Source organism: Triplophysa rosa, linkage group LG13 (genome assembly GCF_024868665.1).
Source record: "Triplophysa rosa linkage group LG13, Trosa_1v2, whole genome shotgun sequence".
Taxonomy (NCBI): domain Eukaryota; kingdom Metazoa; phylum Chordata; class Actinopteri; order Cypriniformes; family Nemacheilidae; genus Triplophysa; species Triplophysa rosa.
The window spans coordinates 6,902,179-6,917,262 of NC_079902.1; the positions used below are offsets into that span (position 1 = coordinate 6,902,179).

General features: G+C 39.1%; 1 protein-coding gene across 1 annotated transcript in view; it reads left to right on the forward strand.

The window, feature by feature from the left end:
• The window catches only part of slit3 (slit homolog 3 (Drosophila)), a 150,311-nt gene extending 140,708 nt beyond the window's left edge, over positions 1-9,603 (forward strand). The window contains 4 exon segments of the mRNA XM_057348920.1: positions 4,551-4,705; positions 6,354-6,642; positions 6,740-6,945; positions 8,052-9,603. Coding sequence (XP_057204903.1) covers positions 4,551-4,705; positions 6,354-6,642; positions 6,740-6,945; positions 8,052-8,293 — 892 coding nt within the window. The 3' untranslated portion in view covers positions 8,294-9,603.
• Positions 9,604-15,084: the final 5,481 nt, after the last annotated feature.

The window sequence follows — 15,084 nt, forward strand, 5'->3', positions numbered from 1 at the left end:
TATTCACTGGGGAGGAGGGCAGAGGAGGCTCTTAACTAGCAGTAATGCCTCATTACCATGAGATGAATGCTTGAGGCCGTGCAGCGTGTTAATGCGTTGCCCTTTGCTAAATGTCACGCTAATCTGAGTATTAGTTTAAGCAGCGCGTGGGCAGTTCCACTGCAGAAACGGTGGTTTGTGGAAACATCGCAGGAAATTGAATGAGAATGTTAGAATTGCAGTTTTCCCTGCCCCCCCCTTCTTTGTCCTGCTTAGCGTGGGCTCGCCATCCTGCACCACGCCTAACCACAGCCTTCCAAAAGTGGCTAATGTTTGGCATGTCAACCGTGTTTTAATGCTGAGCAGCACTAGGCTGAAGGAGGAGGAATGAGGGTATGTTTTTACGGCCTGTTTTCGTTCCCTCGCCCTAGATTAGAGTTACTGTGTCACTGTGTGAGAGCTTATGGAGTGAACATAGGAGACTTGTAGAGATTCGGTGGATTCTTTGGGATTGGATTTGTAGGTGATGCTAAGGTGCTAGAGCTTCATCATCATGAACTGGATTGAAAAGCAGTTTTATTTGTGATGTTGATGCATTTCCTCATGAAACATGATATGAAGGGCTTGTATTTTTTTAGAAATACAGAGTTGCCTTTTGTTAAAGCTGCGATCCATAATTTGTTCCAGTTAGAAATAAACAAAAAATTGTTATTGAGAAAGTACATAAAGTTTTGAAACCGTCTTCTTACCTTAATATGATTCACAACTGTAAACGTATAATAAGAATTAATTTGAGCCGTCGGGTAAGATGTTGTGTAAAATGTCAATTTGATGTCATTTGATATTATTAAGATCATATAACATAAAATATCCAAGAATTTGATGTTTCAGATTTGGTGATATAGACCACTTCACAAGCTGTAAACACTGGTCCAGGTTTTATTTTATACAATTTAATATTATTTTTAACATACAGACAGAAAATTAAAAGGCCATTCCATATTTCCACTTAATCAGTATTTCTAGATGTATTGTGGCCATTCCAGTCCAGTGTCTTTTGAATTTCAATCAAATCAAACCTCAGGAGTGACATAAAGTCATCCAACAGCAATGTGAATGACTGACAGCATGACAAGACGCATGAAAACTGTGAAAAAATCCAGGTTATCACATAAAAAATGACTGTTGTATTGCTTAAAAGTGAATAACTTGTTTTCTTTGCAGTATTTGAGGTCTGAAAAAAGTTATTTTCACATGTTTCTCCAGTTTTCATTTTCTGCAAGTAAATGCAAATAGAAACAATATTTTTTATTTGAAATTTGGGAGATATATTGCACAGAATGAAACAAAAATGATAATTTTACCTAAACACATACCTATAAATAGTAAAATATTAGTGAAAATAATTGAAAATGGTCTCTTAATTTATTTCTGAAAATGTTCGTTTGACATTTTGATTCAGTTTTAAATGTCCTGTTGGTTTCATTTTGTTTAAACGTTTGTGGAGTGTTAAAAAATGAAACGTGACGTTTTTCTGGACCAGCGTTGGACAAGTTTTGTTTACGTCTTCGGAAGTGGTCTATAGAGGCAAAAGTTACGAAATGCAACTTTTTCATCACAGTTATGAATAATTTTGCTAGCTTCTTGGTTTTGCTTGTCAAAATGTGGTATTGGTGTAGAAACAATCTTATTTTATAAAGCGTTTTATTGGACAAAATAATTGAGTGCAGTATGAGTCATTATTATTTTTGGTCTGTATTCCTGGAGCAGAGAACATTTTAATTGTATGTGTCTACTAAAAGTGATTTTTCTTCAATGTTTAAGAGTATGCTAGCATATACTGTAGACGGTCTTAAAGCTAACAGACATGAAATAAACCCACAAAACTTTTTTTTAACCCTTTTTTAACCAGAGTTGTCTCGTCTGACCAATTATATGTTCTAAGATTCGTTGGATGATGACAGCAGAAATCCAACTTGAGAATGAATGTTTTTGCTATCACACCTCGCTGTGAGATAAAGTGTTGGAACAAATCAATATTCTCATCTCATGTGAAATATTCCTGCCTTTAGCCACCTACAGAGGATTTGATGTTAGCTGTTAGATTCAGGCCCTCTGAGGAGCTAGTAGGGCTATCTGGCCATACTCCATTATTCCTCAACGTTCTTGTTTGGTTATTCACATTCCTAATAAGCATTTTTTACAGTGTCCCGTAACGTCGTCTGTGAAATATCACTGATAGTGCCGCGTAATTGAATCTGGAAAATGTAAATATGTCTACAGGATTGCTGATCTAGATCACTCGACAAGATGAATAGACCGCTAATAGTTCCTAACTTTGTGTACGTGTCATTTACAATGCGGTTTTACTCGAGGAAAAACCACGTATTTTATTTTCAGCTGACAGGAAATTGACTTCCCCTCGTACGAGAGGGGTGACATGAGGTTGCTGAAATCTTCCACGGTTTTCTGTTTGTTTTTATTGAGCTCCATAATGGGGCGCTTGAAGCTAATATGCAGGCAAGGCGCACATCAAAGACGCTCCACCTTCTCACCCCCTCCGTTCTAAAAATATTACGGCCTCGGGACATTTTCTGTCCGTCAAACTACGAACAAAAGGCCAATAGTTGCAAACGTAACGCGCAGGAACTAATCTCTGCTGCCCCCTAGTGGTGCTTGGCCGTCACAGCACGCATTCATTTCGGCGATGATCTCTGCTCACTCCCGTGGTGAGATTTATGTTCTGATTATTAAGTCACTCTCATAATAAAGTTCTCCCTTTTTGTTCCATTACACTCCCGTCCACACCGCGTTCTCTGCAAAACACTCTTCCCGTTCCCTGTTCGGTCAGCACGCAGGCCCTCAGACCGACTTAATGAAAAACACCTTCAAAAACTAGAGACAGTTGATGAAAATATCATTATATGACAATAAAGCCTCTCATCCATGGTGGTACCGATGTATCGGATAGACGGTTTGGGGGGTCTTGTCAGCACAGTGTAGTGTTTGTTGCGAAAGCGTGTTTTGAAAGTGGAATTGAATTATGGGTCTGTAATGCAAACCACACGTGTGCCTGTGTTGGGTCTTTGTTCAGTCAAGACCTCAGTGAACCGTACTCCCCTAAATCTGAGGACACTGATTTCAGTCCGCACCTATGGCCTCGGTTTTTCAGCAATGGAAAATACCATGGCGAGCCAGCACGCGTATTAAATTCTGCCCACAAAGCAAAAAATGAGTTTTAACAGTCGTCTGTTTGTTTGCTTTGTGCTTCCATCTCTGGGATGTTTGTGGATTTATCTAAAGAGACATAAAGAATGTTTGGTAACCGCAGGGCAATTCTCACTATTAACTAGTTATCATTAGCATGCCTATTGTTGGCATAAAGCACATATTCTGCATGACCATACGCTACATCCCTAATCCTACCCAACACCTAAACCCAACAACTACCTTACTAACTATTAATAAGCAAGAAATGAAGAGTTTATTGAGGAAAAAGTCGTAGTTAATGGTTTGTTAATAGCGAGAATTGCCCCTTATACTGAAGTGCGACCGAGTGTTTTTTATTGAGGCGTTTCAATAGAGCATCCTACACAAGTTTTTGAGTTTAACGAAGTGGACATTTTGACAATTTCGCCCAAACAAATGTGTTTTTCTAATTTCTTCCGTTTTTTTCTATTCCAGAAAACGAGGAAAACCTTGTTTTAGGCTGAGAGATTAAGATATACCCTACTTACCACAATATCATTTCTCTCACCCCCCTCTCCGTTTCTATTGGTTTTGCTCTTTCTTTGCCAAACCACTGTCTCTAGCTGTCTGTAACAACTTGTGTTTCATCCAGCAATAACTACTACAATACAAAAACGGGCGTTTCAACAGCCTTCTTTCTCATGGTCTGGAGGCAGTTCAGAGGAAACCCCTAAGTTCATAAACCTAAACGCAGCAGTCTCACCTTAAAACAAAACACCATCTCAAACAAAGCAAAGCCGCGGGGTCAAACGATGGTGATCCGTGCAGTGCAACGTGCTAAGGAGGAAAAAGAGCGTGCTGTCACAGTCCATGAGAGGTTTCGTGAAATCGGGAAGAAACTGCAGTTTTTGAATGGTTTAAAAATGAGCGTGTGAAACAGAATGGCTCTCAAGAGTTCACGCGGTCCGGGTGCCAAACTCAGCGGGATGTGATTTGAGTGTGCTAACTCCAACTCATGGCCAAGCTCTCATTTTTCCACAACACGAGCTCTCGACACCTGATGTGGAAACCATGTCATTTTCAGACAGTGGGGAGATATTTTGTAATGCATTATTAGGCCTTTTTATTCAGGCTTGATAATGACGTCATCAACCAACCCTAGGGATTTACGTTTAGTCAGAACGGTTGGGTTCTCGAGGCACCAGACGCAAGGCCGTGCCACCTTGGAGAACGTTTCTCAGAATGTCTTCTAATGTTTTAGATGGAATCTGGTACCCCGCAGGTTGTGGGTTTAATACCATGTAACGTTTACGTTTGTTGATGATCGTTGAGGATTGAGTTTTGCGAGCGCTGACCCTACGCTGTCTCTTGTTTTGTCTCAGTGTGGAGTCGGTAAATGATGGACTTTTCCACATGGTGGAGGTGCTGATCCAGAATCAAACCTTGAGCTTAGTGGTGGACAAGGGGGCTCCGAAAAGCCTTGGCAAACTGCCCCGACCTCCTTCTGTGGACCACAGCACACAACTCTATATAGGCGGTAAGAATCAAAGGCAGTTGTCTTTAGAAGGCTTTACATTTTGAAATGAGTATTTGTAATGATATTTACAGTACTGTACATTGCAAAAAATCCTCTTCAACTCTTCAAAACTTTTTCATTTTTAGTGCATCTAAATATTTCAATAGGCTCAGTTGAAGTTCTGTAGATTTAAGGAACAAACGGTTGCCACAAGCATTCATTGATATACATTTTGATGTCACTAAAACAATTTTGAATTGGGGACTGAAAGGTTTTTTACAGCGTAAGATACGTAGCTTTTTAACCCAGCCTGGTTTCACGTACAAGGCTTAGCTTAAGCCAGGGCTATGCCTTGGTTAAATAGGATATTTAAGTCGTTTATACTGTATAAAAATTAACGGTACCATAAACATGTCTTACTATACTATACCAGCTGAAGTATCTCGATACCAAGTAGTATCACGATGCTGTGCCATATAATTCAAATCTATACAAAAAACACAGATTTAGATTAAACATTTCGTATTTACTATAGTAAACTGTATTATACTTTGCACTAGAATATGTTGTTGTATTAACTGTAGTAATTGGATAAATTGCATTTACATTTAGTCATTTGTAAATACTATGAATACTGTAGTATACTTCAATATTTACTATGTTAAGACACAAAAACACTACTATCTATGAGTTTTAGTAGTTTACTGTAGTAAATACTAAAGTACACTAGATCATTTTTCACGTAGGAACTAATTCAAATGTGGGACAAATTTCATTGATACAGCAGTCTTTACAAAGGGAAATTATTAGGCTTACTTTAAATGCAGAACTAAAACAGCCAGTAGGTGGCGTCAATTTTCCACTGAGATCATTTGTGAGATCACTGAGATCACTGTGAATCATTTAACCCAGTGGTTCTCAAACTGAGGGCGGTGGCCCCCTGGGGGACCCGAAGATGGATCTAGGGGGGCCACAGATTTTGTGGCATTTTATGAAATATAGAAATTTATCATACATTTTATGCAATCAAACATCAGAAAAATGACACCACCAACCAAAAGAATTGAGGTTTCAGCATTGTATAACTGATGTTTTTGGTTTAATAAAAATTCCAAGTTTAAGATTATACGTCTTTATATGGGGGGGCCGCAAAACGATGCACTTAACACAAAGGGGGCCTTGCAACGAAAAAGTTTGAGAACCTCTGATTTAACCAGCTCGTTCAAATCGCCAATTTGAATCATTAACTCGTCCGAGACATTCAAAACACACATTCATTTTGGAGATAAACACCGCAAAAAGGCAGATGTAAGTGTTCAATTAAATATTAATGCGCATATGCAACATTAACTACGATACTACCGTTTCAAAAATAGAGAGGCATCGCGGGTATTTTGAAGCTTTAGCATCGCGATGCTACCGTAGCACCGGTACACCGTGCAACCCTAGTCTAGACTAGCCTTATACCTTGTCTATGAAACCGTGCCTTATAGTTCTAACGCATCTATGATCCAACAAAATATGAATCCTCATGCTGTACGTAGTCTAAAAGTCATAAAGCCTCATTTGGTTAGAAATGTCACGATAATAGGCTCAAATATATCTTTATTGCAAATGAAGAGTTAATATCCTCTCTTTATATAACACCTTTACTGTATATGTGCTGTAGGCATCCCCTCTTTGATTGGCACAGCGGGCTTGCGACAGGGTCCAGATCGACCATTCCAGTCCTTCAATGGCTGCATTCATAATGTACGTCTCAATGGAGAACTGCAAGACTTAGGCAGTAGACTGGCAGGGGTTGAGGGCATCTTGCCGGGCTGTCACTCCTGCAGCGTTTGTGCTCAGGGCACTTGCAGACAGAGAGGGGAGGTGGGCGTGACGTGCGAGTGTCCCGCCGGCCAGAGCGGTCCACTGTGTGAACAGATGAACTCCAAGAGCCCCTGTCAAGGCAGCAGGTAGACAACATATGAAAAATATATTTCTGTAATAAGCTCTTGTACCTGTACATTTAACAGGAAGTAACGCTCTCTCTCTCTCTGTCTGTCTGGGAAGGTGTTTGCATGGTGTGTGTGTACCGAAGGGCTCCTCGTACAGTTGCTCATGTGAAGAAGGATACTCGGGTCAGTACTGTGACAGGCGAGAGGAGCCGGCCGCCTGCAGGGGGCAGCACTGTGTGCATGGAGAATGCAGAGTAACCGAGAACGGAGATCCTGTATGCCAGTGCCAACCTGGATATACTGGACCAATCTGTGAAACAGGTGAGACGGAGCACTGAGAACGATATGCATTATTTTGTTGACATTTTATTTGAAGTGGACATGTTTAAATATGCATAAAAACATGTATTATCTAATAATGTACAGTGCTGGGTGTAACTAGTTACTAAGTAATGTTACTGTAATTTAAAGGGGTCATATGGCGCGAACACGTGTTTTTCTGTGTCTTTGGTGTGTTATAAGTTGCCCATGCATGTATTAGACACGTAAAATTGGAACAAAAGATGCATTCTATCTAAAGCGAATGCTCACCCAGACCTGCCTGAAACGCCTCGTGTAACCACACCCCCACAAATCTGCGTCAGTTCGTGGTATGATTTGACTAAGACCACCCAAATGTATACGTAGTTAAAGTTACACACACTTGCAGTATTCGACCAATCACTACGCACTGGTTAACTGACCAATCATAGCACACCTCGCTTTTCAGAGCGATGAGCTTTGTTAAAAATCTGAGCGTTTCAGAGAGGCGGGGCAAAGAGGAGATACAAACATGCATGGTATGTGGAAAATACAGCGTTTTTTAACCTTAAATCGTGTATACACATTGCGTTACATATAAAACAAACCATAATATTCGTTTTAGCCGTGTCATATGACTCCTTTAATTACTTTTCCTTGAAAAAGTAAAGTAAGGGATTACTCGTTTTTTTCTGTAATTTAAGTACAGTTACTTCTGATGTAATTAAACTAAATACTGTGTAAAATATGTGTGTGCAATAGTGGAATTGAAATAAAAATTCAAAGTCTAACTTTAAAATCTGTGCTTTAATGTATAATTCTCACATTTGTAATACTTTGGTCAGTTAATAATAATACTTGATGTATTTTTTATATTATTTATTGGAATGAATTAAAAGAGCCGTTTCATGTCTATCCTTGAATAAATACTTTTTTGGAGAGAGTAATTTGTACAGTAATCTAATTATACTATTGAATGTGTAATTAGTAACTAGTAATTAATTACTTTTTCAGAGTAACTTGCCCAACACTGATAATGCATCATTTTGAAATGGTCTCTTTATTTTTCTGTGGCTGGTTTTGAAATCTTTATTTGATGACCTGCTTTCCTTACCCCTCCTCCACAGAGCTCACGTGCCAAGGAGAGGTGGTTCGCGAGCAACTCAAGCGTCACATGGGTCATAAAAGCTGCACGTCCACCAGTAAAGTTTCCCGGGCAGAGTGTCCTCAAGCCTGTCACTCAGGCCTCTGCTGCGCCCCCACCAAGAGCCGAAAGCGGAAGGTCAGCTTCAAGTGCTCCGACGGATCTTCCTTTTCTGAAGAGATGGAGACCACCGCGGAGTGCGGCTGCACGAAGTGTCCATTGTAATAATACCCCCCTCCCCATCCCAAACCACGAGAAGATGGAGCGGAAAAGAAAATATATTGTAAAATAAAGTGCAAATAGAACTTATTTTTATTAAGGGATGTTTTTTTAAAGAAAGACTGTTTTTATGATGTCGCTTACATGTATGTGTCATATGAAAAGTAATTTTGTATCGTCGAACAAAAAAGATTAACATTCCTGAAAATATATGAATGATATAAATATGTATAAATCTATATAAATGTACAAGCCTAACCTATGAATTCATTTGGTGTGTGTATTGCATGTCTATTGTGAAGTGTGGAAACAGAGAGACATTTTGACGGAGGAACAGGTGGGCGACAGGGCTGAAATGTGCCCGTGTAGCCAATCAGGGGAGGAGGAAAGACTCTCAAACGCAGGAAGTGGTGAGCCAACTTCCTGTGCTCTGGTGGCGACAAATGAACTGCTTCCTATAATGGACCTCAGATAGCTCACCTGCAGAATTCCAGGATGTGATCCACAGAGCTTCCAATGCGACGGGGCTGTTACTTTTGTGCTCTAGACGGATCATTTCGGGTGTTTTTAGTTGTTGTTCAAATGTTTGCCCATCAGAGAGAGAGAGAGAGAGAGAGAGAGAGGAGACCAGAAGAGCTTGTCGACATGGCTCTAGTTTACAGCCTTTAACTCATCAGAGTGAGTTTTTTTGCATGACTGCATGGAAAAGTTAAATGTGAACTTATGCCGTGGCCAGGCAGTAAAGCTGTTATGATAGTTTACCTGATCTCTACCTGTTTTACCTTGTACAGTTGTGAAATCACAACGCATTTCCATTGTTACAGCTTTGGCAGGTGATACAGGTGACCGCATCCGTGGTGCAAAGCACTTCATATTGACGTAGTATTCCGTCATAATCGTCCTTTACTAAAATATTAAATGCAAATATATTACACCCATAACTACTGTATTGTTTCATATATATACCCTTTGTTCGTTGATTTGTGTTTTTTTTTTTCTGATGTAACACTTAACAAATGTTTAAGAAACAGAGAGAAAGAGGTCTATTGGTTTTCCAAAGGAAATATTAAGCAGTGTTAATGAATATACAGCCTCGTTCTGTCTCAACCCCTTTCACCACTTACTGAGAAATAAAATCCAAGCTGTTGTAGGAATCCCCAGTGTGTAATGTCACCGATCTTGTGCAGAAGCGTTATGTTAGTGCCTCTTATGACAAGACTGGTGGTTATACGGTGTGTTTTGTAATAATGTTTTGTTAAATATGAATTAGAGCGTTATGAATAACTTACAATGAATGTTGAATTAAACTTGTAATGAAATACAGGGTTGTTTTTATTTGTGACTTTTCATTTCTGCAAGGTTCTATTACTGTATTACAATACAAAAGTTTAAAATCTCTAGGTTCTGGACTTTAATAATGTTCTTATTTTTATAGATAGTTTAATTCTACAGTTATCCTTCAATAATTCTGTGTTAAATTACTCTCTAACATAAAATGACCATGAATAATACCTATTTTTAAAATCTGTTTCCCCCCACACACAGACACACACGCAACAATCATCAAACAATTAAAATCTCATGTCATGATGAAATCTATTAATGTAAAATACAGAATGCTGATATTAAAATGTCTTACAGTATAACAAGAATATCATTAAAAATCTCACTGATTATTTTTACATACATAATTGTATTTACCGAAGTTAAAGTCCCAGTGAAATATAAAATGACAATTCTTTTTTTTTTCATGAAATATTGCAGCGTTTATAGTAAGTAGCTTATCCATGTGGGTCATTTTCTTTTTAAAATTCATGTACCCTCATAATCTTCAGTTAAAATCTGAAAATGCACTTCCGCATGAAATGACTATCCATCTCAAATGACGTAAACCAGACGGCTTTGCCGGAGAATCCGTTAACTTCTCCCCTTCAACTGTCAGTCTGCTGCCAGTTTCTTTTCAAAATCAATGCAACAGCAGTTTTTACACATCCTAGTCAATTCGCAGTGAAAACCGCAAGCCACGCCCGCTAATTTTCTCCTTTGAAATTCCTATTCAATAGAGGGTATGCATTGACGTCACTTTCCCACGTGAACACGCCGGGACACGCTCCCTTGAGCTCCCTTGAGTGATAAAACTAAGGCAAAATGGCTGCATTCAATAGGAGGAACAAAAACCGGGACTAAAACACGCAATTATTTGCTGAAACTACAAGCACCTGGACTCGACGGACTACCTTATGATTTACAAAGGAATCAGGTGTTCTTAGACACTCAAATGTTGCGCGGAATTGCGTTTAATGATATTGTAACCATTCATTTTGCCCAGTGTTTTACCACTCAAGCAGGCGCGTTTCAGAGTGCTCACGTGGGAAAGTGACGACACGTGCATACCCTTTATTGGAAACGTGTCAGAATACGGAAGTAAAAACGATCACAACTTCCACCCTGCGTTCCAATTTGCCTACTTATACTAGCCCTAATAGTAGGTACTGTTTTTGTGTTGGAATAGTTTTGAGTGCATGGCAAAATAGATTGCACAAACTGGGACATACTGACAGGAAGCGGAAGTGGCCGTTGTTGCCTAGACAACATTGTGTCCAGTAACCGTCACACACATCAAAAAACAGCTCTTCTTTCCATTAAGAGATTCATTCATTATTTTGTATGTAATGTTTACTGTATACTTTCATTTGTTAATTTAGTGACGCATCAGTTATATAATTTATTAATGCAGTGGGGTCATTAAACTCCGCTTACTGTGTGATGAGTGATGGGTAATATCATTCTGCACTTCGAATTTCTACCGGAAGTAGATGACCATCTTTAGAAAACTATTTTCAACATACTACGATTTGGGACATACTAATTCTACTTTCGAATACTATTAGGACAGATAGTATGCGGATTGGAACGCAGGGCCGGTTCATGGGGACTTTAAATTGGACTGACCTATCATTTGACGTTAGTAACGTTACATTCTGTTTCCAATTGGCTCAGCATAAATTAATATTCATGAGTTTCTCTGACATGCGCACTTTAGTCCACGTTGCTCGTATGACATAATGGTTTATTTTAAAATGTAATTAAATTTCAAAGTAGAAAGGTTAAACCTTTTGTAACAGTTTGTAGCTACTGTTTGCTTTATTAGTTTGGTGCAGCATTCGCATAGTGGGACAAGCTTTCGATTTCAGTCCGTGAAACAGTTGACAATTGTCATTGCATAATATCTTAAATTCAGTCATGTTCCTTAAGATTTTGTACGACTTCAGAGGGGTTGTAATGTCGCTCACGAATTATATTGGCTAGTTTTATATTGCTTTTTGGAGCTTAATATAGCATTATACCAACTGTTAGTATATAAATAACACAAATAAAGATATTGAGAAGACATAATTGTGTATACTTCTTCAAAATATATAGTTGCTATTTTACGGGGGAAAAAACATTAATCATGCCAATGTGGAAATGCATTTGGGGTTAACTAATCTGTGACCTGGAGATGCATTTAGGGTTTCTTTCCACCAGATGGCGCTATACACCAAATAGTTTTACGCAAGACTTTATTTCGCAGGTATTGAGAGATCAGTGGTGGAATGTTAAAGTGTTTTTGCTTGTTTTTGGCCAGTGTGTTTCACGATACAAGAGTCTGATCACAGCCATGTTTTGGCCCATAATACGTGATTTGTTTTTTTCTAAAAACACATGCGCTGGGTGAAGAAGGTCGTGTTTTTCTCACAGTTTGCCAACCACTGAACTTGCATGACCTGCATTTTTAAATAACTTGATCCTCATCTTTTCTTTCAAGGTTTATATGAAAACTGCTGGAGACTCCGCGCAGACCTCAGGAGAAAGGTAATGTGAAGGTCAGGACAACCTACCGTTTGTATGTTCTCTTCGTAATCCACAGAAAAAGAGAGGTTTAAATAGCATTCCGATTAAATGGCAAGCATCCCAGATTACCCAGAACAATGCAGCAGTAATGGCCAGCGGCACTGAGGGTTTGCAGTGTGATACGGCCACATGTTTAGAGACGGGGCTAATCTTTCTATAATTCTAGTCCCCGTGAGAATCGGTGTTCACAAAAGGATGGATCTGCGCCTCTTTCATGCCATTCAAATCCTTTCAAGTGCTGGGTCATTATGTTCAGTAGCTTGCCTCTTAACCCTGCTTCCCTAATGTCTCAACTCAACTCACTTTTATTGTCACATCACCACGTGTGGTGAGTGAAAGTCTTGGGTGCGTACTCCATACAAAGTAGAATGCAGTTGGACAGACAACTGTATGACTTTACAGACTTAAGTGACAGTATGTAGTGCAGACGAACAGTGCAAAGTATAAATAGACAGACTGTACAAAAAAGACAATATACATTATACACATATGGACAGTATATACACAAGATATACACATTAGACGTTGAACATATACATTAAATATGCAGGTGTACACATGAACGTGCATGTATAATGGATCAACCATATAGTGCACATAGTACAAATATAGGTATGTAAGTTTGGTAATGGATGTTTATTGCATTAGGTGCAATGCATGATACATTATAGTCCATGAAACTGTAGTGCATGGTAAAAAGACGTGCGGCTCTTCCCGCAAGGAGAGATGCAGAGGTAAAGCTGTCAACTTATTGAGGCTATATAATGCTTGTAATTCCTGAGAATTTGCCACACATTGCAGTCGTGTGAGAAAGATCTTCATGTCAGGAACAAGAGAGAAAGAAATTGGCCCCGAGTTCAAACACAGACGGAGGAAATGAACAGATTTACTTTTAAAGACGTGCCAAGTCTTAAAAATCCAATCTGGTTGACTTACATCCTGAAATTCCTGGTTGTTTTTCATCTGATATTAAACCAAGACGAGAAGTGAAATTCAAGATCGTTGCCGTACTTCACTTCCGAGGTCCAGTGTTGCATAACATGAGGTCATCTTGTCATTTTGAGATGCGATGGTGAAATACGGCGTTGACAGAGAGCTTGACACTGCAGAAGAAAGTTCTCACCACACAGCTGGTTATAATCACGCTGAGATAGCGGGCAGATGGTGCCCAACTGGCAGTGCGGCCACCCGCCAGAATGCTTTTCAACATGTCAAGCCAAACATATTTGAAACAGTTCAGTTTTGTACCATTTTATGTGTTTGACAGGGCGAGTGCTGCCTGAACATTTGCGACATCCATCAAAATCCATCATTCTTTTACGGTCATTCAGATGGGCTTGGTAAGGTAAGATAAGCATCGCCTTTACCTTGTTTTCACACTCTTAAAATAAAGGTGCTTCATAATGCCATAGAAGAACCATTTTTGGCAAAGAACCATTAACATCCGAACCTTTCTGTTTCACAAAAGGCTCCTTATAGTAAAAAAGTAAGAAAGAAATGGAAAGAAGAACCTTTAAGTGAATGGTTTTGCGAACTAGGTATGATTCTTGTATGGCATTGATGTAAAGAACCTTTGGTAGCACCTTAATTGTAAGAGAAAAATAGAAAGAAATCAAACACACATTAGTAATTCCCTAGTAACCACTCAGACGGCGCTAGCAATTGGATAGAAACAAGTAATTCCATGCAAATGTCAACCTTACCATGAAAAAACGTTTCCCAAAGGTTCTCACCAAAATGATAGCTCAGAGATCGACATTTGGTCATTTAAATACCCTTGTATTAAAGATTTTAAGTCTTTGAGGGACTGCCCTTAACTTCCGGTACACATTCGCAAATAATAGAGTGCCTGTAGATTATTTCTGAATCTGATAACAAGCAAAAGAAACCGAGAAGAACCGTTACTTGGCTAAACTTGCCTCTCCAATATTTTATATTTAGACTGCAATACCAAGCTCAACCGCTAGATTTCAATATCTCATACGGTTTTTTAAATGCGAAAAAAATACAGGACCCATTCAACAAATTGTTTATTTAAAGCGGCCCTAACACACGCGGTTTCTGCCAATCTCATATTAATCTTGAGTACCTATAGAGTAGTATTGCATACTTAGTATATTCAAATAGTATTTAGTTTGATCACATTTATAAAAGATAGATACAGCTGTACGAGTATTTCCGAAATCATACGGCACGTGCGGGGGGGAGGGGTAGGCTGAACTAATTACGTGCGCACCCATTGCCAACAAAACACAGACATCAGTTTCACTCACCGCATGCGGTTCATGTCCGGCATCTTTTAGCGCTGGGACGGCTCCACATATCAGTTTTAAACCATCTCCAAATCCAGCGTTATATCCACCGTTTATATAACATTCATCACCCAAATGCCGTGAACAAACAAACACCTGAATTTCGCGAACATATGCTCTCTCTCTCCTGCACACAAGTGAAAGTGATGTCTGCGCATGCTCCTTCTCCTGCCCTCCTTGCTGCCACATGGGCGTGCCGTGTGCTTTTCCGGGAAAATTGTCCAATAAGGGACTAAGAAAAATTGTTACGAAACAGGTTTATATGTCGAAAAAAACTTTCGTGTATCGAAAGTGTATCGAGCACAGAAATACTACGTGATACACCCAACTCGTTTTTTGACAAGTTGACCATGTTAAGCATGAGAAGACAGCACGTTTAACATTGTAAAGAAGTCAGAATGCATGACACACTGTTGCACCACACCTTTAAAAAAAAATTAACATACAACTAAGTTCAACAAATTGTTTATTTAATTAAATTACTATACAATACTTACAAATGTAGATTTTGTTGTGTTGGTTTTTATTTATTTTCAATGAAAGTAGTAGTGTCCAGTGCCGATACTAAATGTCGGGCCCTATGCAAACCTT